Consider the following 25,724-nt stretch of genomic DNA (forward strand, 5'->3'; position numbering starts at 1 on the left):
TGAGTGATGGCTGCATCGGCCTCCCTGGGCACCTCTGCTCACTTGGATCCCCAGCTGCCCTGTTGAGAGGCATCAGCTCTAGCCCAGGGATGCAAAGGTGGAAAACAGAATTGCTGGTGCCTGAGCACATACTGTGGGCCGTGGAGAAGAGAATGGATGAGAACCAGGTGTTTGTCCACCTCCTGGCAGAACATGGAGGTTCATCTTTGCCAAGATGCTCCTTGGAAGTGCAGCAGCCAGGGCCAGAAGCTAAGGCAGCCTCAGCACGTGACCAGTGGCATCTCTGTCCTGCCTGCCAAGGGAGCGGCAGGAAAATCAGATGGGAACAGGAAGCTCTGAGCGCCAGCTGCTTCTCCCCCCTCTCTCCCCTCCCCCCCAGCCTAAAGCCAAGGGACAGGTACTGAGAGCCCAGGGTCAAGAGCTCACCTACCACCCCAGGCAGCTCTGCAGGAAGAGACTTCCAGCTCCAGGCTGGGTGTTGACCAGAAGCAGAAGTCTGGGGTGCCTGGCAGGGGAGGGAGGGGGCAGGCAACAGGGCCATGAACCCAGCTGTGGCTCCTTCCCCAGGGGTTGTTTTCCCCTCCTCCTTAGGATGTCATGGGGAACAGGCCAGAAAGCCCTGGCAGAATGTTTTCAAATACCTAGATGCAGTGGAGCCCCCCGGAGGCTTTGACCTCAGTTGAAAAAAAATCTTTTTCAGCAGCAAGGGAAAAATGGCTGAAAATTTTTACACAGGGTTGATTTTGATGCCAAATAACCCCTTTGGGATCTGAGATATTAATGCCAACCTCTCCCAGCTGCAATGAAGCCCTAGTCCTGGCTAGAGATGGAGGTGGACCTCCGTGGTGAAATTCAGGAAGCAGCCCCCAGGCAGCGTGTCTGCTGGCTAACTGGGTAGCCTCAGGCAGATGACTAGCCCTCTCTGAAACGTGCTTTTTTTTCTCTGTATAATGATATGGATTAGATAAATTCTATAGTCCCTTCTTCCTGGGGTGAGCTGCAGGTCTGTGCTTCTCTCTGCCTTGGGATTTCTGAGTTGAATGAATCATCCCTTAAGAAATGGAGAGAAGCTGCCTTCCTGCCCAATTAGCTACCTGATTCGGAAATGTCTGCCAGGCTTTGAGCCTGGAGAGAAGAGAACTGGTTCTATTTACAGACCTAGACAAGCACCCGGCAGGAGAACCGGGTGCCACAGGCTACCTACCCTCCAGGACAGGACCCACCTGGCAGGTGAAAATAGCCAGAGGACAGGGAGGGACACAAAGAACAGGACATGTGACACTGCCCTATCAATTGCCAGTTCTGCCCCCCCCCCCCCTGGTCTGGATGCCCAGTGCTGTGTGGCAGAAGGGGAATTTTTGTCAGCTGGGCCGAGGGGCAGGCCCCAAGGTGGCTTCTGCGGAATCACCCCACACATCGTGGGGCCTGGGGGTCCTAGGAGGAAGGGAAGGAATGAAATGAGAGCTTTGGGAGCCTCGGTGTTGCGCTGCTTACCTGCTACCAACCTTGCCGCTTCCCCAGAGAACCCTAGGCCAGCTGTCACTGTCCTGCATCAGAGATGAGGAAAGGTTATGAGTGACAGTGCTCATGGTGGTCAGTGCTCGGCGGAGGCTCCCCGGGTCTCTGTCCCTCTCTCTGTGTCCTGGTTGCAGGTGAGGTTTGGACAAACATATTTACTATTTTATTTTTGTAGCTGAGAGAGGAAAACATAGAAGTCTATATTTTCATAAATGAACTCTAAAATGTAAAATGACAGAATTGGCGTGGCTGGTAGAACCCCGTGGTGAAGTGATTCTCCACGGCAGGGCGTGGGAGGGGTGAGATTTCTGTTTATCAGAAAAGATCAGAGTCTGGTTGTCATTGAGGGGAGACCAGCTCCAGACCCTGCCATTCCTCTTGGAAGGAGGAATCCCCGGCTGTTGCAGCGGATGGCTCAGTCTGTCTTCCCAAAGCAGCCAGAAATGCCCTTCCCTTCAAGAGTCCACCCAGAGAAAAACCCAGTGGTGCTCCAGCCCCACTCCACGCGCAGGCTCTGCGGGGAGCAGCTGTCCGCTGCCTCCCCCTGCTGGCCCTGCCTCGTCCCCCACCCGGGGCCCTCTCCTGCCTTCCCTGGACCCCAATGTGCCAAGCAGTCAAGTGAAAATCAAACTCCTCTGAGGCAGAAGGGCACAGCTGTGTGTTTACAGCCGCTGATTCAGATCCAAATCGCGTATCCTGCCAGTCTCCCCGTGAGGCAAGCTGGGGGCAAACTGTGTGTGCGCATGCCAGGTGGGGATCTATTTCGGGAGGTGACCCGCAGACCTTTGCTATCCATTGCCTCCTCCCCAACACCACTCAGGAAAGACATCCTTCTAGAAGGAGCTCTCCCTTTAGAAGTGGCCAGCGGGGTTGTGGGATTTCAGCCTGCAGCCTCCCTGGTACCTGTCCCCAGGCAGTCACACAGGAACGCGTGGGCTCCCATCTGGCCAGGGACAAGGCAGAGGGTGAAGGTGAATGCAGGATTAACAGCAGGCAAGGCGGACCACTCGGAAACAGGACAGCCATCTCTGCAGAGGACAGAGGACAGAATCCATCTCAGTCCTACAATAAGAGGCGTGAGGGAAAGACTCCCGCAGATGGGAGCCAGGCTGCTATGCAATCGCAGGTCCTAGGAAGAGGACAACACAGCTAGCATCAAAGTCAAGAGGAGCCCCAACTCTGCCTGTTGCCCAAACTGGAGCGCTGAAAGGGAAGTCAGAGAGGTCAAGGTCAAAGGACCTGGAAGTCGAAGACCCCTGTGAAGTTCCCCCAAGTGAGCCCCACAGTGAAAACAGCCAGAGTGCTTCCTTTTGTTAAGTCAGCTAATGAGACTCCCTGGTTCAGGGGGAGTCAGGAAAGACAACATTCTAGAAGGAGGACAGGGTCCATGTCCATAGGTATATATGATCTGTAAGATGCTGCTCTGAGGCACAGTGGGATTTCAGCTCCGAGATGCTTTCCAGAAGGCCAATGAGAGTAAGGGGGCTTGCTCGTGGCTCCTAATGGATGGGAAGATGGGAGGAGGGTGGGGGTACGCAGCTACCCTGGCAATGTCAGGGCCCACATAGCTGTGGTTCTGCACACTCCCTAACCACTTGGACTCTGTGCCAAATGGAAATGGGCCTTGTCGGAGTCATATTTGGGCAGGAACTCTCCAAAGCCCCCATGCCTGGCTTATTATAGGATGATCACCCTATAATCGTATCCCTACTCTAGAAAATATTTTTGTGACCTATCATCAGTACAATAAGATTGAAAATAATGTCACCAGCTGCCCACCTCTACCGCCCTGCCTTTGCCTATATACAGGTAAAGAAGAATATTCACAGTGCTTAATGGTTGGGAGAGGGTGAATTAATCAATTTGTGTCAACCAGGAAGGTGATCTCTGATAGTGGGCCACAGGGGCCTACAGCCATGGTCCCGCCTTCTCCTACATCCTCTTTTGATGACTTGGATAGAAATACAAATATACCAAGCCTATTCCAAGATCCATGCCCCGAAGGTATTGCTCATGAGGTAGATAATGAGATTATTTTTGAAAAGCATCTCTTTCAGCTGGAACGGTGGGTCAAAAACAGCCAGGTAAAATTTAACCAGATGAAATTGATGCTTAGAAATAATTCAACTTTAGGATGGCGTTTGGAAGCCTTCACTGTAATCCAAGTTAAAAAATCAGGTTTTATAGTTGACTACAAGCTTAATATAAGCAAAAGCAGGATGAGGCCACTTTTTAAAAAAAAAAAAAGCAATTTAGTTTATGATATCGAAAGCAGAATAATCGAAGAAGAGAGTTTTCCTGCTCTGCACTAATCTAAGCTACATGGAGCCTTGGTTTAAGCCCCCACATCCCTTTTTACCCAGGATTTTAATAAACTGCAAAAATACGGAAGTATAACTGGAGTGAGTAAAGGGATCGAGGAAGCCAGGGACTGGAGGAGACAGAGATGTCTGGCCCCCCCAGGCAGGCCGAATGCCCCCCTGAGGTCTATTTGCATTTGTCTTTCAGAGTGAGCGGACACTTCTGGATTGTTCCAGGGGGCAAAATTCTAACAAATGTGTAGATGATACGAGAAAAGTCACTGTACTAAAGAATGTTCTCACGGTAGCAACTGCCCTAGCCATTGCTACCCTCATAGCAGTGGAATATGCCACCCCACGGAGCAGCAAGGTCCCCGGCCTAACATTTAGAAGCTGAGTGGTCAAAGATATTGTCAAGCGGGTTTCGGCTCTGGATTCCATTATCTCTTCCGACTGGAATTCTATGCTGCATTAAATATTGTGTTCAGCAGTTTAGAAGGTATGGAAAAGGAGAGTGGATTCTAGGGAGGGAGTTGGCTGAGACTGGAGGAGGGGCACCCAGAGGATTCAGATGAGACTCTGCCTTCAGGGAGCAAAACCAAATGATGTCACACCGGAAGCAGGGGAAACTGTCAAGAAGTGGAATTACTGCCCTTCACATGTCATCCTTGCCTTTCTCTCTCTCTCTCTCTCTCTCTCTCTCTCTCTCTCTCTCTCTCTTAAAACCATTTGCTGCTACAGCAGCTGAGCCCTGGGCACCAGGGCTCTCTGCCCTGCATGCCTAAAAGGAGGTCAGCAAATAAAGGACACAGGCATCCATCGGCACAGGGAGACTGACCACAGCCTGCAGTGGCCATGTTCATGGGGCACCCTGGCGCTGGGTCAGAGGACGCCTGACCTGTTTCAGTTCCCATCCAGAAGGTTATTCTGTTGAAAGCACAAAGATGACCAAAGTCGTTTGCCTGTTACCCCATGCCACTTGCAGATTCCAGGTGGACAGGCTCACATGTCAGCCACCTCAGCCTGGCCAGGAACAGAACCTGCCCCAGAGGCCTCAGCCAAAAGAGGACTTGCCCTCCCTGGCCTCTGCTCCTCCCAGACCCTGCCTTGGGGACTCATCTTCAACCCAACTCCAGGGACGGGAAGTAAGGGCTTTCATGTCATATTCTTTTCAGCTGTCCTAGGAACCAACTTGATCTCGGATGACACTCCCGCCTCTCTCGGGCTTCACCAGGGCTGCTTTCAGCTCATAGCAGGATTGTATAATTATGGTGATTACAGCGTATGGCTTTTTTCTCTCTTCATCTTTTGCTTTCAAATTCGTCGGGGCCTCTTATTAAACATGGCGATCTTGGTAAAGTCAGCAAAGTTTTAATAAGACATTTTTAAAAACTAAAGAAAGCCCCGTCAGAGTTGATGGTTACTGTGTTCTCTCAGACATTCCTTTAAAGCCCTGTCAGATGCAGTTAGTGCCTGGGTCTAAAAAGGGGGAGAAGGGGATATAGGGGACACCTGTACTTATCTGCAGGGCTGCAGAAGCATCGTATGCCATGCCTCTGACCTTTCTCTTTTGCACCAAGAGCATGGTGCATGGAACCCCCAGGCCTAATGGGAACAGACAGACTGTCAAGCAAGGACAGGACACCCGGCCTTACCATCAGAGCAGATTAAGTGGAGGAAATGAAGACAAAGCATCCAATACAAAACTCAACCCAACCTTGTGATCTACAGCACAAGTTGTAGGTGGATTCTACCCTGGATGACGCTGGAAGTTTCCAGGGCTTCCATCTCTCTACTAGAGAAAGGAATCAACCAGCAGCCTGTGTGGATCAGGATCCAACAGTCCTGTGGTTGGTGGAGGCCTCCTTGGTAATGATATGTCTTTAGACCCCATTATTTACTCTCCTCAATCATAGCTTTCCTGAATAATTCCTAGGTCTATAGGACATCATGCAGACCACCAAGAAGGAGTGTGAGTTGGGTGATGGCCACCAGAGCCCCCCATCTGCCCCCCAGCAGCTTTGTCTAGGTTTGGTGTCAGAGTTCTCATCATATCCATGTTCCCCAGGGATGAAAGAGGCAACCCACAGTGAGGGCGTCTTGTTCCAGCAGGAGTGTGTTTTTGAGACACCCCTGAATGGGCCACTCTCATGGGTAGCTGCCCTAAGCCACCTAGATTGTTCCTTACCCTGACTGTCGCCAGTTACCTGCAGTTTGTGTCACCAAAAAGAAAGGAGCTGGGTTGTGACTGAGCTGCCTCAACCACCTCGAGCCAAAAGTCAAAAATGTGACTACAATATACCCCCCAAATGCAGTCACCTCCACTACTAAAAATGACCTGCTGCTTTGCCTCCTGAGAACATTGTCCCTTTCGTGCCCACAGAAATGCAGACAAGTGAGCTAAGTTAGAGATAGGCAGCCCCAGTGGAATCCCTACCTGTCCACCTGGTATTGGTATAAGACCCTGGGGACAAGTCGCTCACACGCCTACTGCATGGAGTACATGCCAGCACTAAAGGAAAACATGACAGTGTTAACTGTCACCTCTTGGGAGCTCACAGTATTAGACCATGTCATGCTGAACTTATAGTTCCTTCTTTTTGGTGGTTCTGGGGATTGAACCCAGTCCCTGAGCTATATCCCTAGCCCTTGGCTGGTTCTACTCCAGCTCTTCCTCTTAGTTGTATGACATGAGCAGCAACTCAAAGCCTTAGTTTCCTCATCCATAAAAGGGACATAGAGCAAATGATGATGTGGGGAAAAATTACATAACGTGCTTAGCAGACTTTGCAACGTATGTGCTCAACAAGTGTGGCTCTTAGTCTCATTTTCATCATTATGATGTCATTTGAAATCCAAGCTCAGCTCTTCACTTATCACCTTGTTTAATTTCCGACAACACTCTGCAAGGTGGATATCACTGTATTCATTTTTTGCAGTTGAGGATGGGCAAGTGGGTATCTCATTATGACAATATGTACAAAGTGCATTTTTACAATGATTGACGTGGCAACTACTCAATATATGAGAGCTACTATTACTGTCCCAGTTTACAGTTGACTCCGAGAGCTAGTTTCTCTGTTTTGCTCAGGAATAGGGGGACACTGGTGCCCAGCAGGCCAGCTTCTGTCCTATGACTGATTTCTCATGACCCCTAAGCATGTCTCAGGTAGCCTTGGGAGCTGTAGATCCTATCAACCTGGAAAACAGAAGAACCACGGGTAAAATGTTACATATGTTGCTCGCCAGGAACTGGTATTTGGCCTCCTACTTAGGTTCAGGACTCTGTGAAGCCTTCTGCTTCCAGACACAGATCATGAATGGTTCTATCCATGATAACAGCATAAAATGCAGTTTTCCAATTGAAGCCCTCTGTATGACAGCCCCATTCCCAGGAACGCTGGCCTCTCAGCTGTCTGCCTGCCTAGAGCCACCCTGGGCAATCTAATCTCACTAAGTCCAGTTGCTCCCTCTGCCAGATAAACAGAGGTTTCTATTTTTTTAAGCCACTTATTACATAGCAAGGTTGTTGGAGGAATTTGAAACAAGTGACAGGGGATGCTTTGAAATCTCTCAACAAACCAGACCCCTGGTGTGTGTACTCCTACTGCCTTCAGCACTGACAGAAACAGCAGAAAGGCCATTTGCACTGAAACGAGTGGCTTTCTCCTGGGGAGAATTTAGTTTTTGAATATGTATTTTGAGTAAATGCTTTAAGTTTGCAGTCAAAGATCATAGAAGCTGATGTAAAACCCCATAGCCAATCACGTGGCTGCTTAGGCAACTTGCATGAGATGCTTACGTGAATACCCGTGGTGTGAACATGCACATGAGCGTGTACACCTGTGTATACACCTGTGCACAGGTGTGTGCACAGGTGCGTGTGCCACCTGCCTGATACACACCTGGTGTTCAGTGTATGGGAGGTGTGTCGCCATACACTGCAGAACTGCATGTGCCTCTGCTTGGACTGCATGCCGCTGCAGCCGTGTGCTGGGGCAGGGGCTCCTCTAAAGCCACAGGTCTTCATGGTTTCAGCTGGATAAGTTATTCTTCACTTCCCTTCCCCAAAACACAATTGCCTAGTGCTGCTGGCGCAGAGTCAGAATGGCCGCTGCATTTCACCCCCGAGGTGGCTTCCTTCCAGCAGTGGGTGAGTGATCCCGGCGTCCGCACGCTCTCTAACCTTGGGGATCCTTCTGCATAGAAGGTGCTCCAAAATCCAGCAGAGATGATCTGTCTGTCTGTGGCCTTGGCTCTACCCACAGCTCCTGTTCTCATCCCATGGTCCCACAGACAGTCAGCGGTACCCATTTCTTGGTGTCTCTATTTTTTCTGCCCAATTTTGCATTCATGATTTTTTTCCTTTGGAAGAAACAAGGAGCTGAGGAGGGTCCAGAAACAATGCCTGTCCTAGGAACAGCGTGCAAATAGCACCTTAGTTATTGATCCTGTTGATCACGTCTTCAGATTTCCATTCCCTAGCAGAAGAAGACAGAAATGCCCACTTCCATTCAAGATGTTTTTAAACCCAACAGCAGCATCCTGAGGCTTTGTCTCCCAGCTAAATCTTCCCCTTTCCTCTTGCTCTGAGAGCCCTGGGTTAAGTCCTGCAAGAAACCTCACATTTCTATATACTAGACCACCAGCGGGGAAGAAAGCTGGGAAACTGCCCATCCACTGTCCCACAGGGACCCAAAACATCTCAGCAACATGTGGAAAGAATCTGTAGGGAATAGGGAAGTAAGCAAGTTCTCTCTGCAGCTAGGAATCCCAATGACTCAGACCCAAGTGTTGATCCAGGCATCTCGAAAATGCTGTTCAACCTGTTCCCTGATATTTTTCAGTTACAAATGCATGTCTCCTGAATGCATCCTGGTGATAGGAAGGAGAGGGAAATGAGCCAGTGCTCTTTGCATATGCATCCTAATGAACTTGAACATTCACTGTAGTGCCCTTTTTTGGAGGGCAGTGGGCAGGGGGGGGGTCAGCAAGTTGAATGCATGTGCCTTCTAGCTCTTCCTTAGCTAACTTAACCAGGGGTCAGTGCACATGTTTGCAGGATAGGATAGAGTTAGAATCCTCATAGGTCCCTTGGAGAATTGTGGGCTGCCAAACAAGTAATTTTCTTTAGCTGTAATGTCCACAATATCAAATAACTAAACTTCAGCTGCACACTCTCCTGTAGTCATAGTCAAGGGTTACTTAGTTGGGGGAAAGTAGCATCAAGTTGTTGCCAATAGCAACACAGTCATGTGTCTCTTTCCTTGAGTCTTTTCATCTTGCCTAATTTGGAGTGAACCAGCACTTAGATACCGAAGTACATTTGGAAAGGAGAGAGGAAGAGGCAAGCATTGTGTGGGCCACATGCGGGCATGCTACTGAGGGGCTCTGCAAGCAGAATGCATCCCTCCACTCCCAAGGCCACTAAGTGTTGACTGCAAGCTGAGGGTAGAAAGGGCAACAGGGTTTGTGCAGTTGGGACAAGTGGAAGGAGAGAAGAGAGACCGGGTGGGAAAGTGGGCATTTTCGCTGCAGGAGATGCAGAGTAGCGGGGACATAGAAAGGCACAACTTGGGAAGGAGGCCTGGGAGTCTGTGCCTGGGCATTCTGCCACCAATGTAGGGCTCAGCTGCTGAGCCCTTGCCACTCCTGGCATCCCTGCCTGGTTCCAGATTTGTCCCTGCACAGCTGGAGAGACCAAGGAGGAAGGTCTATCATAATTGACCCAAACTGACAGGCAGAAGTTAACCTCAGCAAAAAGTCCTGTGAGTGGTGAGGCCGATGCGGGCAGGAGTCAGGGATCAGGAACACCACCCAGGGAGGATGTGTCCCCGAATCAGGCACTTGACCTAGAATGGTTTGAAATTGGGTTAGTTCTAGTTGCAATAAGGCCACTCTGCCTGGCCCACCTTGGAAAGGTACACGTCATACCTGCTTACTGTCCTGCCTGGGAGGGGTAACTAGGGAAGATCCCAGAGGCAGCGGGCACTAGTAACACAGGGCGGTAAAGAACAGCAGCTTTCCCTGACCTGCCCAGCAGTCCCTGCTAAAGATCTGTGTGCACTCCGCCACGGTGACCTGCAGCCCAGCTCAGTGCTGTGACCAGAAGCTCCTTTCACCAGGCTCATAGCCAGAAGGGGGCACCTCCCCTGTCACAGGATTTCCAAATGTGGTGAGAAGCCCCAGGCAGAGCAGAAGCTGCCTGAGATGGACAAGTGTGCTCAAGAGCTAAAATCTCTTTCTCACCCTGCATTGCCCAAAAGCTGGCACAGTGTAGGTGGGCCAGGGAGAGATCTTAAACCCTGAGTGTTTCCATCTTCCTCCTCCCTCAAGTCGAAGCCCATGCAAAGCAGGTGAAAGACTTCACAAAGGCCAACCACCTTGGCTTGGCCACAACTAGCTGTCTGCTCTCAGGCAAGTTCCTGGAGGTGTATTTGAGTCTGTTTCTAGTGCACTTAGTGGGATTAAAGTAATATTTAAGCAGCAGGGGTGTTGTGGACATTAGCTCAACTGTTTGTCAAATGCCTTTTTGCTTGACATGCAATAGCTGCTCAGAGGTCAGTCAACTGGCACCTGTCAGCTAACCTGTGTCCCTGGTGATGGGACCATCCCTATCCTGCTGTCATCAAGGTCTAGAAGATTTGAAGAGAACACTTGCAAAGGGAGGTACACAGGATATCAATGTCACTCAGTTGGGGAAGAGTAAGAAATTCAAAAAATAGGTCCTGGGGGATAAGGAGATACATTGGTCCTTTTACATTAATTCAGATAGGAGGGCTGGCAACTTGCTTTTACTAAGTTTAAAATTTTTAAATAATAATAAAAAAAATCACTGGTAGGTATTGGAGCAAGGTATCTGAACCTGCTTAGGGTCCCAGTGACATTTTGTGGGGAAACTGCTTTCAGATAATGTGACTTCCAGGCAAATTCCATATTCCTACCATTTATATAGCAAAACCGGGTTGTTTATACCACTCTACATATGATGGGCTGTTTCAAAAACAACCCATGAATTTTATCTTGACCCTCTTTCTTATTTTTAAAAACAAATTCAGGTTTTAGTATACGTGAATATATAGTAATTTTTTCAGCCAGTGAAGTTTCTGTTATTAATTCAATTTTCACCATCCCTTGATTTTTTTTAAAAAGGGGGTGTTGTTTTATGTTTGTGCTACATCTTATAAAAACTCAAATAAAGAGAATATTTTAAAACAAAATAAAATGCCCTTCAGCCCCTGAGAGAGATCAGAAGGCTTGGTGAGGACCCAGGAGAAATACAGACCCCAGGAATGAATCTTGCCACAGGGCTTCCGCCCCGACTCACCGCTAAAGGGCGAGACAGCCAGAAACACCCGCCTCTCCCTTCTGATGCTGCTCTGGCCGAGCTCTGCTGTGGATCAGCCGTGTGTCATGTCTGACTTGTCCCATTACCCAGTTTTCCCATTTCATCCACACCACCTTGCTTCACAAGATGAGTAGGGGGTGATGGGAGATGGAGAGTTGGACACGTTTTGCAGCAATTCTGTATTAAGTATGGATTTTCCTGCCCCCTCTGCCAGAGTTCCTTAGACCCCTAAACCATCCCAAAAGGATGTCCCTCTCTCTCCCCAGTCTTAAGCATCACAGAGAAAGGAGATGCCATAAGCCTCAGACTTACCATTTAAACGGTTCCTTTTGCCTTGCTCAGCGGGGAAGGGACACCAGGAGCACCAACCCTCAGAGAGTCACCTGATGAATTTAGGCAGGTCTTTGTCTTCTCCCTTCACCTTCTGAACTCAAGCCAAGACTCTTATCTTTCTGCCTGGCTCTTGAGTTCCAGACTGCTGTCCTCAGCTAGCCCTTCTAAGTTGATACTACTATACATGCACATTCTTTATGAATGTGAGCATGATCTAGCTACTCATAGGTCACCTTCAAACTCCTTGAAAGGAAAACCCATCTCCGGAGCCTCCCAATATTTGCCTGATGAAGTCACTTGGTGAGCCCTATTCAGCAAAACACCTTTTTTCATTAGCATGGATGAAAATTCCTGGGCCTCACACCAGGGGGATCTGTGTGGATCAGTGGAGGCTAGAAATAGTGTTCCAAATTAGTTTTGTTGCAAGTTCCAGTTCCCGTAGCAGAGGAATCTGGGTTACTCCCATACTGGAGGAGAAAGCACTGAATTTCTCCAAAGGCAAAGATGGGCTCAGCAACTGAAAAAGAGTAAGAAGTGGGAAGTTCCCAGGCAGAGATGTGACAGCTGGGATCCCCCTCCCAATCTTTCTTTCCTCCTTTTGAGATGTAATTACATACGGTAAAATGCACAGATCTAAAATATATGGTTTACTGAATTGGACAAATGGATACACCCATGTGATCTACACCCTATCAACCTAGAAAATTCCCTCCTGCCCCTTTCCAATCAGTCCCATCCCTTTTCCCAAAAAGCAACCACAGTTGATTTCTAACCTCAGAGTTGCTCAGATTTTGACTTGATGCATTTGAGTTCTGTCGCTTTGGTCTTGGGTCATCTGAACAAATCAGCAAGAGAATCTCATCAGCAGTTCCAATATCTTTATTCCCTTACCATTGAAAAGGGTTCTCTCTGAGCCCCTAGTGTTTGGCTCTGCTGCCCCCAGTATGCCATCTGACCCCCAGGGCTACTCTCTGAGCCCGGTCCTATTCCAGTCCAAGAGTTTAGCACCCGTCTCGCAGGTAAGTAAGTGGCGAAAGTTCTTGGTCACGGGGATTGTGCATGCTTTGTTGATTAATATCTGAAAAACGCAATGCACAGGGCCACAGCATGTCCAGCAGCATGATGATTTTCCTTAAAGCCCTACACAAAAGGGAGCAATTCCTTTTGTGTGTTTCCTTTCAGAAACAAAGGATTCCATGATCACCTTCTTCCAGGCTTCTAGCCATCGAGATGGCCACAGAGCTGAAATGATTAGTCAGAGTGGAGGGTGGGAATTGAACGTGTGGGTGTTTGTAAACCTAGTACTAAGCCCTGTGGTCCATGAAATTGAAGGATCCCAAGTCCTATTGGATTACACTTTGCCAAATGTCTCCAAGGTGAAAAGCACTTTGACTGTATGCAAAGCTTTGGTGTCTCTGGAATGTACCTTCGGCAGCTCGGTTCTTAATCACTGTATATTTTTTCACTTGGACAAAGGCTGCCTGCTAATAGCATTTTCCACCACACTCAGCTGCTTCGTTCAGCTACGCCAAGGCCCTGGGCTGAGCTGGCTGCAGTTTCCTGGCACCATGACCCATTCCCAACTGACCAACACTGAGGAACATCATGCATTCACACCCTGAAAAAAAAAAATGCTCCCTCTGTAGCTGTGCAATTGCCAGACACAGGCGGAGTTACCTCTCCCCTTCCTGAGCAGTTCCTTTAGAACCATCCAAACTGGAGGCAGGGATGGAGGAGAGGGGAAGGGAGAAAAGAGCCCTAGGAGTGCAGGCAGTACCCTCCTGTCTCTGGGCAGAACAAGTGCCTCAGGAGCTGCCTACAAGCCCCCAGGGGGATATCCACTGGGGCAGCTCATCTCTGAGCACAGGTAGCCTCTGCTCAGATTTCCCTTTGATCCCTGAACACTACGGGAGACTCAGCTCTTCAGAAGGGAGGCTGCTGCTGAGCTAATGGGATTGCAGGATCTCTTCCCCCAAAGCCCTGGGCCAGGCATCTAGCCATGCCTGCGTCCTGCATGATTAACTGCCTCCCAGCCGGAGCCTGCCCTCACTCACCCAGGAGGTCACAGTGTAGCCAGTAGATTGCAGCTGGGCTGAGCAGCTTCCCAAGCTGCCCGGAACCCACATGACCTCCATCTTTAGCAGCAGAACTGGCATTTGGTAAATGCGTGAGTGCAACAGGGAGAGGGAGACAGAAATGCCAAGCCACAGCACCTGGATTGATGAGAGGTTGGGAACAATCTCAGGAGTGGCCCCTGGGCTGGTCACCTGCACCATTCACCTCTGAAGTCCTGGGAAATAGAAATGGGGGGAGGGGAAGGCAGTTGCAGGCTGACCACAGGTCTTTGGAGTCAGCTGTGAGGCTGAGCTCCTGGACTATGGTAGGAAAAGATTAATTAGCAACTCCAAACCCAGCCCAGCCCTGTCTGTGAAGCTGGGAGGAGTTAAGGTCAGGGGTGCCTCGGGGCCAAATTTACCTAGAACAGATAGACACATCATCCTTCAGAAATAAAATATGCAGCCCCCTCTCCAGCCAAAAATGACCTCACTAATGAGGCTGGAGCTGCAGTGAGGGTTTGGGCAACTAGTGAACCTGATTTTCCTTGTCTCTAGGCTTTGAGCATACATATTGGCAAAAGACACTTATTCAGAAGAGTTGGAGATTTCCCCTCCCCCACATCTGCCAGTTAAATCAGAGCCCCAAATGCCATATATAGCAAGCCAGAACATATATAGAGATTTGGGTACACACTGTGTTGTTTGTGGTCCTGGTGGAAGATAGTTGGGAGAAGAAGGAGGAGTTGGTATTAGGTGTATAGCAATAAGCAGGACCCAAGAGGAAAGCAGAATTCTTTGATTCCTTTATAGGAGCAGGGACAGGATGAGTGATAGGGGTTGGAGGAGCTCACCCCGGAAGGTCCCTAAACTCACTCTGTCCCAGTGAGGACCCCCGAACACCTTCCCATACTTCCTGTCTCCGGGCCTGCACCGGAAAAGCACCTTCATTCCCAGGTGGACCAGCTGGATGACAAATGCCTCACCCCACACTCCATGTAAGAAAGGTCACTCAAGGAGTGCCATTGATTCCAGGGACTGGAGGGGAGGCCTTCAAGGCCAGCCTCTGCCTTCTAAGAGCTATTGTGGTACCTAACCTGCTGTAGACAAAGAAGTAGCCATCCTGCTTAAAGATTCTCAAAGACTGATACAGAAACCCTCCAGGATTTTTTTTAACAATCTGATTTAAAAAATCCTTAGCCTAGTATAAACGTATCCTGCTGCAGGCTAAGTTTAGTGTATTTTAAGATTCAGATAAGGTTGTTGATGGGGAGTGTAGGCAATTTTTTCTTAAGATAGGGTAAAAAATGAAAAGTTTTTGTCTCACTGGCAAAAATAGGGAATGAAAGAAAGGAGGAGGGGGAAAGAAGAAAAGAAGAAGTAGATGCAGATTTTCCTGTAGCTCCTGAGGGCAGTGCTGTTTCTGTCTAAGCACCCATCTGTGCCATCAAAATTCTCAGCCAGCCTGGCCGTGTCCCTCTGTGGAGACCTAAGCCAGATGACATGTTGTCCTGCATCCAGCTAACTCCAAGCCTGTGTTGTTCATTTTTAGATATGCCCATTATCCATCAATTCATCAATCAGCAGGTTTATCGAGTGACCCTACCAGGCTTCACAAACCTGATCAATTTTTTTTTAATTACCTCCAGCTTACACACAGCCAAGCCCAGTCATCTAGATGAGCTTCCACACCCTGCTTGGAAATGAACACGAGGAACTGCTGGCCCCTGCAATGTCACGACCAAGCCCCACAGCCCTTGCTGACAGGGGATGGTCTGCTATCCTTTGCAGATGGCGATGGTGTCGCTGACAATACTGACAATACTATGATGAGTTTTGCGTATTCTCCTAGACGCGTGATCTATCCGCTTGGGTCCAGCCCCACTGTCTGGACTTCTGCCCAGTGAGATATAGATTTCTGAAGAGGGTGGGCCAAGGAACAGGTGCAAACTCTGTCAAGGGAAGTAAACAGCAACTGATCCTCGTTCATCTGCTCAGCCTCCCTTTGGTGTCCTGAATCCCCTCCCAAACCAGAGGCTCCTCAACCATGTCCCCAGGACATATAGACAGTTGGACTCTTCAGGACATCTAGGCCTCATGCACTGGGCCTCATGGTCTAGTGTATTATCTTAGTTTTTGAAAGGAATGGCCACATAGGTTATAAGCAGAGACTTATAGGCTTCCTGACATGGGGCCAGCAAACTCAGCCTCTGGATATCATAGGTGGAGAGTTGAGACCATAAGGAGACAGCAGGAGTCCACTGTCCTGGGACATCCAGTGGTTCTGAGCCTCAGCAAATGTCCCTGTCATTTTCACAGCCCCAGAACCCATCCCCAAGAGGACCCAAAGCTTGTGTCTATCCTACATTTCAAGCAGGATTCATAGATCTTCTGTGTTCCCAAGACTAGTTAATTTATTCATTTCTAAGTCACCCAGATCCATAACCACCATTTATTTGGATCAACCCACCCTTCCTGATCTCAGTACTCCCTAATCCACCTTTTCCTCCTATCCTGCTTGAATAAAATCAAGTTCAGGGGCAGTCCACAAGCATTAAGAGGTGCTCTACCCCAGGGTTTAAATGCCTGGTTCTTTGGTAAGTAAAACTTCTACACTCCCCAAAAGTACCAGCCACACACCCTCACTCCCTGAACCTGCCCTGAAGTCCTGGCTTTTCCAACTGTCCCCAGTTAGGATTCCCATGCTAAAGACCCCAATCAAACTGGTCAGTCGGGTTGGTGAGTTGTTTGGCCTCTATGGCTTGGGCAGCAATTAATTCACCTGTCTGGCTCTCTGTCTCTGTCCCTCTGTGTGTGCGTGTGCACCTGTGCGTGCCTCTGTGCCTGTCTCTCTGCAGGGAAAGTCGCTGGCGGGCAAGCGCCTCACCGGCCTGATGCAGTCCTCCTGAGTGTCCCCACCACAGGGCCAGGGCCCGGGCCCTCAGAGCACACGGGCAGGCGGCGGCGCTCCACATCTGCGGACAGAGTTTCCTTGCGGGGAGATTTGGTCACTGTGAAGGAGAAAGAGTGAGGGCCATGGAGGGCGACGTTGGGGAGACTTGGTGGGTGAACGGGGACACCAGGAAGCGTCCACAGACCTGGGCCAGCAGGGAGAGGCTCCTGTTTACACCCTCTTCCTTGTACAGTTGTGCGCCAACACTCCGTCGACTTGGAGGCCCTGTTTTTAACTGAGTCAGGAGAGAGCAGCTCATGGGATTCCTGTCGGACTATCACTTGAGATTATATTCTTATTATCCTCACTCCTCCTGCTGCCTGGGGGAGTCACACCCACCAGCACATGCAAGAGGAGCAAGTGGACCCTGGGCACGTCCAGTATTATGCATCGCCCCTCTCTGGTGCCCCCAAGGGGTGCACCTTCGTCACAGCCACCATGACCCGCCCCAGCCCCCCACCCCGCCTCTATGGCCACCTGGGTATGACCAGCCAGCACCAGGCACAGCTCCCACATAATATGTCCAGATCCTGTTTTCAGTGCGAAGGCGACCTCATCTCATGGGCTTTCCACCCACTTTGAGACCAACTTTCAAAGAGGTCTCCACGGGTGCGGTGGCAGCCCTTGGGTCCCATCAGATGTCTCAAGGGCCCAACACTGGAGGATGGGAGAGCACTGGTGCAGATGGAAGAGCGTGTTGATGAACAGCCATGGAGGTTCTGATGACTATCTTTTAAGAAAATTATTATTTCATTTTTCCTGTCTTTGCACCCTCGCTCCTTGGTTTGTTCCCTCACAATTTACTTAAAATAAACATGGCCGTGAACTTCAGGGGCCATTGGGATTCTCCCCTCTGGCAGCCTCAGGTGGAAGCTGGGAGGGCTCCAGCCCGGGAGGTGGCCTGATTGAGACCCGGAAGCCCCTAGATGGTGGCATTCTGGTAGGCACAGCCAGATCCTTGCTGGGTCAGGCGTCAGTTGTTCCTGAAGCTTCGGCAGAGTGTGCTATGGCAGGTCCAGGCCAGGGCCACGTGGTTCCCTTCCCAGTCTCAATCTGAGGGCCAGCCAGAGCACCCTGTTAAACAAAGCCTATCATCTAGGAGAAAGCAAAGTCTGAGAAAGATCCCCTGGGTTCCTTGTGTGAGTGTGCACGTGTGTGTGTGCACGCATGCGTGTGTGTGTGCGTGTGAAAATGACTTCGCCAACGTGGCTGTGAGGACGTGTATATAGAGCACCAAGTCAGGTGCCTGACACATAGTAGGTGCTTAGCAAATGGTAGCTAATACTGTCATCGTCGTCACTGTTGTTATTGTGATACCCACGAGACCTCGGGCAGAGCTGTATTGAGCAAGCTGTTTCTGAATTCAGACACTCAACCACCCCTACCTGCTACGACGATCCTCCTTTGATCTATTTTTGGCCACAGGTGAAAAAAAAATCTCCCTTGGGAGTGTATAAACAGAAAACATAGAAGGAAAAAAGTGATCCTTGGTGTTTCTTTACTCATGCAGGAAAATTCACCAGCTGGTGACCAAAGGCTCATTGGATTGCCATCCCAGCCTTCTGGGTGCTTCCCTATGACCCATCTTTCCAACACCCGACCTCCGAGTCCTGTCTTTATCTGCTTCCACACAACCCTGTCCCCAGACCCCCACTCTCCCATCCCTCACAGTAGAGCCATCGGGAACATTAGGAGTCTCCATTATGGGGTACCCTCATGGGTTCTTCCCTCCCGGCTGTATTTCTTCTCTCTTCAGATACAGGAAATTAGAAAGATGACATGTGTGGGGTCCTGAGAAAGCTTTCAAAGGGGCAAGACAGACCCAGATTCTCAGTGGGCACACCCACACTCTCAGCACCAAGCCCGGCACTTTGCAGATACTTGGTAACTACCTGAGTAAATGAATGTGATGAAGTCTTATCTCAATGACAGGGTCTCAAAAGGGGCCTCTTTCCACTTTTTTTAAATCCCCTTTTTATTTATACGCACTTCCTGTTTCAGAACAAAGTTATGGTCCAAGTTCATTTGCACCCAACATTGTCCCAACTGTGCTGATAGGGAGGCATGTGGACAAGGAGGGTTCCCAAGCAGTGGGCACCTTTGTACCTTCAGTTATTCAGGGGAAGGGGTATGGCTGCCTTCTGCCCCTCCCACAGGCTGCAGAGGACATCCTAGGTCAGGCTGTAGACACACAGGGTCGGCTTCCTGGCCATGACTTCTGCGCCCCTTCCTTCCTCCCAATTCTTTACTGTTGCTCCTAAGCTATGCTGGCCTGAGAACTGACCTTCACCATGGAGGACCCTAAAGGGCCCATCCAGAGCCAGATGGATTGTGGCCCTGAGATGGAACAAGCTCAAGGATTCTAACCACCTTGGGGACATCCAGAGGGGAGGACAATGACAGCAGAGGCTCCACAGAGGTGAGGATACCTCAGATGGATTCAAACCCAGAGCAATAACCCCCTAATCCTCACCTTTTTTTTTTTTTTTTTTGGCAGAAGCAGGCATGGTCCTGTGACCACCACCATATGTGCTCCTCAGTAGATCAAACAGGGGAAGAAAGGAAGTGGGGCAGGCTGCTTCACCCAAGTTTGCCAGTCCAAGGCCAGCCTACCACTCAGACCTTTTAATGCAAGGATTTATAAAATAGAGTCTTGGCCAGTTCCCCATTGGTCTGGTGGACATGGCCAACATTCCAGGCTAGGTTAGAGGTTTGAAGGTAGATTCTCTGTTTGAAGCAGATTCTCTGTCCCGTCCTGTCCCCTAAAACCACCTGAGCTTCCCTTTCTGGGCATGGCCTCTGAGCCTAAGATGCTTCCCCCTGAGGGTTCGCAGGGTAAATATCATTTTGATGGACCATGGCCAAAGTATCAGGGCAGCCTTATCAAGTGACCACCAACCCCTCTAGGCAAGACACACGGGCCCCAGGGATGAAACATCTGAATGAATTAACCTTCCCTGCCTGGGAAGAGGACAGCAGGTATAAACGCCTAGTGGCAACCAGATGGCCTGACCCAAGCAGCTGGAACTCTCTAGGTCGGAAGAAGGCTCCTGCTCTCCCAGAAAGTGATGTCCCAACTTTGTCCTCCCGGGAAGGTGTTACAATACCCCAGAGGCCCAGCTGCCAATGCAATTGACTGGGCCTGGGTTCCAGGTCCTCCACTGCTGAGTGGTCAGTACCAGGCCGACACCTCAGAAGGGCCTCTTGCAACTCTGGGTTGCTAACTGACTAGCTGAACATGTAGGGACATGTTCAGGGGTTCTCCCCGATCAGGATTCTTGGTATGTTCAAACTACCTCACCAACAGGACACTGACCCAGAAGCCTGCCTCCCATCTGGCTCCCTTGCTGGTTTTTGGAAATGGATATTTTTCCTAAAATGCATCCCTCCTGTTCTGTTCCAAATGCACAGGCTTCAAAAGCCACCACCAGGAAGCCTTCCCAGAAGGTAGAAAGGACTGAGGGTTATTGGTCTTTGGGTCTTGCAGAATGTAGCAGCTGGGAAGCCCTGGGCTGGGGGAAAATAATGTGCCATCACTAAAAAGGATCTGGCTGAGATGAATGTGTAGCAAGGACCATGAAATAGTCAAACAGTGGCCAAATTAATCACTAATAACTCGCCACAGGAACCTCTGAAGGGAGGCCTGTGCTCATGTAACCATGGCAACAGCAGACGCCAGCAACTTACTCATTAGTGCCACCCAGTAATAAGGCATCCCCTGGGCAAGACCAGGGGCCATAAAGTAGCAAAGTAGCAAATGTAGCAATAAGGGGCCCAGGGCCCCAAAGGGGCAGGGCCTAAATTACTAGGGCTCAGCCCTCTCCCTAGCCCCTGTAAGGGCTCAGAGCCAGCTGCTGCCAGCTGTCTGGGGAGAGGAGGCCCTGCACACCCCAGGGCCTGACCTGTATTCTATGCCCACTTACTGCATGATCATGGACACATCGGAATGGCCTCCTCATAGTGCATGTGGTTCTCATTAGTTTATTTTTCTGGAATTGGGGGATTGGACCCCAGAACCAAACATGCTGGTAATAGTTTTAAAATAAATGACTTGAACCCACTACAATCTAGCTAACTCTGTGTGACTCCTTGGTTTGGCTGTTCATTGGGCAGGATTTGTTTCTAAGGGGAAAAACAAAAATCTACCATTCCTCCCACCCTCTACCGTGCCCCGTTATCACATGTGTGGGCTCCTGTGCAGAAACACACACACACACACACACACACACACACACACACACACACACATTCTGTTTCCCTCTCACTCCCAAGGATGCTAGGCAGCTCAGAGAAGCCAGATCACTCTGCTAGGTTGGAATAGCAGCGTCACCAGAAGATTGAAGCTCCTACTTCCACTAGGGTATCCCTGGCTGGGTGGTCTCCATGTCCCACTGTCTGTGCTCAGGTTCAAACCCAGTGGCCACTCTGACACCACCTTGAATAAAGTCTCGGGATTAAAGTCCATTGCATACAGACGGTGCTCTTTATGGGGAGTCTTGGTTTCCTGAGCGACAGACAATCTCGTTTCCCGCTAACACCAAAGCAGCAGGACTCCGAGAGCCTGAGAGTCAGGCTGACAAGAGGAGGAAGAGAACAAAGTAAAAAGGACTCTCTATTAATGACAAGGCTGGCACCTAGCAGCATGCTTCAGTGGCTGGAAATTTTGCTCCTGGAGGTAGAAATGATTTCAGAGGCATAGACATGGGTCTTCAGTCACATCTGGATGGGAGCCAAACTCTCTCAAACCCGAGACACCTCCTTGAGCAGAACTTCCTGCTCTACAAGGTCAAGTTCAAGGTCACACCTGCCTGGAGTCTATAGTGTGCCCCACTGTTAGGTCCTGGCCCATCCGCAAAAGGGCCACACTTCCATGTCCTCCCGGCCATGGCCACCCCTCCTACCCAGCCAGACCATCTGGCTTATTTCCAGAATATTTGTTTAGCAAGCTGTCACTGTGTGTGCACACAATCCTATAGACCACCAAGGACAGAGGTCTGCTTTTATGTCAAGGGTAGTGGAGGAGATTTGGGGCTGCCACTAATAATCCAAGGGTGTGGGGGAGCCACCTTCACGGCTTCCTCTCTCCCTATACCCTCTTAGGGACTTTTGACCTAATAGGCAGGAGGCTGTCCTTCCCCCTGGGGCCAGTTTCCAATTGTTCTTTGAGTCTCAGCCTCTGAAGGACCTTCTGGGCCTCTGATCTTAGGAGTCTCCTGACATGTGGCAGCCTCTAAACCCAGGTGGCCCTCAGACAGGCAGGTGCCCTCCGGAACTGACAGAGCTCTGCCTCAGCCTGCCTTCCTCAACAGAAGCAGGGAACTGCTGACTGCGCTCAGTGCAACTCCCCAAGTCTGCTGCTGGGGTCTTTCCCTTCGCCCAGCCATCCAGCACCCTGCAGTGGGGTGTCCCAGACCCCACACCCCACAGCCCCTCCCGTCCCCACTCTTGAGGAGAAGCTGCAGAGTCTGGTTTATTTTAAAGGGGCCTGGGTGAGCAGTACAGCTCAACATGAGCTCCATTTACAACTGAGCTCCTTGGTACACTGCTACTACAGCCACCTCAGGACCCTGGAGCGGCCCTGGCCAGGTCTGGCTTATTTCAGCCTACAAAATGACAAGACAGAGAAACAGCTCCTAATGGCAGAGACTGACCCACACACCCTCGGTCTGGGCTTAACCCCTGACTGGCACGTGGCATTTCTGAATTGAGGCTGGTATCAGCTAGTGCCAGGTGTCTGAGGTAGGCACTGGGAGTTGGTGAAGGTAGAATACCTCAGCCAATCTCGGACAGTCAGACAGCTTCCCCTCACACCCTGGCCCTTGGGTGCCAGCCCTCCTCACCAACTTGGAAGTGGTGGGCTTTTTTGGCCTGTGCGGGCAGCAACCTCCAGGCCCTGCCTGTGACAAGCCCCTGGCTGTCCCTTCCCAATAAGGCCCCAGTTCCCTCACTGCCACTAGGATGGCCTTGATTAGTGCCCCTACAGTAGGCCTCAGTAAGGGTAGAATGGGGGAGTGGGGGTGTCCCTTCAGACCTCTATGGCAGTGGGCACAGCAGGGCTCGGTGCACCCCCTCTGGATGCCCATTTGTCCCATAGGTCTTGTGGCCACTTCATTGGGATCTGGATTCTGAGTTCTTGGTCAGAAATATTCCATTTCAGGAAAGGAACTGAGAACAGAAACCAGGTTGAGGAGCTAGGCAAGGCCTCCGTCCTGGGAATGCCCAGGACCCCTGTGGACACACATGAATCTCCACGGAAGGAGGTCCCTCTTTCCTGAAATGTCCAACCAAGCAAATGAAGCCTATTTTTCCTCTTTGTCAAAACTGTCATCATGGAAAGATGGTTTTGAGTTGGGGAGGGTTGGAGGGTCAGTGAAGGAAAAGTCAAAAAGTGAGTCAGACCCCTAGATTTCTCCTGCTGCTGCCTTTCCCTGTGGTCAGACTCTCAGGAAGGATTCAGTGTACATCATCACTGAGCAGGAATTCCCAGATTTTTTTGGACTAACTGTGAGTGTATGTATGTGTGTGATACTTTGTTTGTTTGTTTATTGAGCTTTAATTTACTTATAATAAAGTTCCTCCTTGATACCTAAGGTGCTGTCAATTTTGACAAACTCATTCAATGATGTAACAACACCAAATGTTCCCTGGTGCCCTTTTATGGTCAATCCCTTCCCCCACCCTTCTGCTGCTGACAGCTATTGATCTGTCTGTCTTAGAAAGCTGCATAAAGGGAATCACAGAGTAGGTGACCTTTGAGTCCGGCTTCTCTCACTTAGCTCAGTGCCCATCAAGGCATGTATAGGTAAGACATTCTTCAATTCTTTGTTTTTATGCAGAAAGAAACTGAGGCCCAAAGCAGAAGAGTTTGGGTCTGGAGCAACAAAGCTCAGAGCACAGGTCTCAGCTACTACACAGTCCTTCAGTCCCATCGGCCACACCTCAGCAAAACCCAAATCTGTGAGCCATTCTTTGAGAAAGCACGTGATCATAGAACATGCACACTGCAGAGAATGCATGCCTTAGTCATCTTGCAGAAGCCTCTTGCTTGGAAACAAAAAGAAGCAATGATGCATTTCAGATGGGGGTGGGGAAGGATTAACTATAAAGGAGCCTGGGGGAATCTTTCAACATGAAGGAATTGTTCTCCATCCTGACTTTTGGTGTGGTTATATCATCCCAGAAGCAATGGTGCAGTGCTTGTTGCAACTCTGGGTGGGTGGACTCCTACCAATAACACGGGAGCTCCTCCACACCTTCTCCAAACAGATTGATGAAGAGTAACAATGTGAGGAAAGCTAACTGACAGCACAGTGTTGGAACAGAGCCCAGGGACAGAGAGATCCAGGTAGAGAGATGCAGACATGAAAACCAGGCCATGTGAGGAGATAACCTGGGGGGGTCTCTGAGAGATCTCAAAATCCAAATAATTGGAGTTTTATGAACTCATGATTTCAATACATCTGATGTATTTCAATCCATCACATTTATTATCCTTATTGATGTCTAAAGTGCCCCATTTTTGGCCAGTGAGAGAGTGAATTCTTTAGACATGACCTTGATCATCTTTGATAACTTCATTGTTATCTGGCATGACAAGATAATTCAGAATAGTCCTGCACATCTCTTGTCCTGTCCCTAAATTCCAAGTGAGTGAAAGTCTGTGAATGCTATACCCTAAAATCATGCTGATGGACTTGGCCTATAAACTGAGTATCCTGTGCCTCCAGTATATTAGAATGGAAAATGTTTTTTAACAACCAACGAGCTCAGAGCCTCCACTCTACAGAATGGGAAACAGAAGCCTAGAAATGTCAAATGATATATCAGGTTACACAGGGCTGTGTCAGGGCAAGGGTTAAAGACTAAGCTTCCTGATTCCCAATTTCTGTGCTTTCCATGGGCCTCCATTTCCTGACATGGCCTCGGTCCATCTCCCCAGGCCATTCCTACCAGGCCACATCGCGGCCTTTTCTGTATGTACTACGAGATTGACAGGAAAAGTGGAAATACCCAATTTCAAAACTTCTGATGAAGCTACGGTAATCAAGACAGTGACATATTGGTACAAGAATAGACATAGAAATTAATGGAGTAGAATTGAAAGTCTAGAAATAAACCCACACATTTACAGTCAATTCATTTTTTAAACAAGAATGCCAAAACAATTCATTGGGCAGGGGAAGGGGGGAGGGAGAAAAAATAGTCTTTCTAACAAGTGGTGCCAGGAAACCTGAATAAAATTGAAGTTGAAGAATGAAATTGAATCCCTACCTCACTCCACATGCAAAAGCTAACTCAAGTGTATCAAAAAGCTCTGTAAAACTCTCACAAGAAAACATAGGAGCAAATCCTCATGATCTTGGGTTAGGCAATTGTTTCTAAAAGCCACAAAAGAAAAAAAAAGATAAATTGGACTTCATCAAAATTAAAAACTGTTGTGCTTCAAAGGACATCAAGGAAATAAGAAGATACTCCTGGATTTGGAGAAAATATTGACAATCATACATCTAGGACATATTTAGAACTTCTAAATTCAATAATAAAAATATAAATAATAAAATTAAAATATGAACAAAGGATCTATCTAGACATTCCCCGCAAAGAAGATATACAAATGGACAAAAAACATAGGAAAAGATGTTAGACGTCATTACTACTGGGGAAATACAAACTTAAACCTGCAGTGAGATGCCACTTCACTCACACCTGTTAAGATGTGAATAACAAAAAACAGACAGCAAGTATCCATGAGGATGTGGAGAAATTGAAGCTCTCATATGGTGTAAAGAATGCCAGAATGTTAAATAGTGGGAATGTAAAATGCTACAGTCACTTTGGGAACATTTTCTCAAAAGGTTCAACTTAGAGCTACATAAGACCCAGCAATTCCACTCTACATATACACCTAGGAAAAAGGAAAACACATGTCCACAAAAAAATTTGAATACTAGCATTCCTAGAAGCATTATTCACAGGAACCAAAAAATGGAAATAACCCAAATGTCTGTCAACCAATAAACAAGCAAACAAAACGTTGCATCTCCACACAAAGGAACATATTTGAAACAAAAAGGAATAAAATACTGAGCCGTGCTACAACATGAATGGCCCCTGAACACATTATGAGAGACGTCAGTCACAAAAGACTGTGCCGTGTACGATGCCACCTCTATAGAACATCTGGAAGAGGCAAAGCTGTAGAGACAGAAAGTAGATGA

General features: G+C 49.1%; 1 protein-coding gene across 2 annotated transcripts in view; it reads left to right on the forward strand.

Moving 5' to 3' along the window:
* Window positions 1-18,108, forward strand: part of RGS6 (regulator of G protein signaling 6) — a 573,006-nt gene extending 554,898 nt beyond the window's left edge. The window contains exons 18-19 of one of the 2 annotated variants that reach the window (XM_081289462.1): window positions 7,905-7,971; window positions 16,412-18,108. In XM_081289462.1, coding sequence (XP_081145588.1) covers window positions 7,905-7,971; window positions 16,412-16,584 — 240 coding nt within the window. In that variant the 3' untranslated portion in view covers window positions 16,585-18,108. The remainder of the gene's footprint in view (window positions 1-7,904; window positions 7,972-16,411) is intronic. The other variant, XM_081289463.1, reaches the window with a different exon arrangement.
* Window positions 18,109-25,724: the final 7,616 nt, after the last annotated feature.

The sequence above is a fragment of the Spermophilus citellus genome (assembly GCF_964194105.1).
Source record: "Spermophilus citellus genome assembly, chromosome: 4".
Taxonomy (NCBI): Eukaryota; Metazoa; Chordata; class Mammalia; order Rodentia; family Sciuridae; genus Spermophilus; species Spermophilus citellus.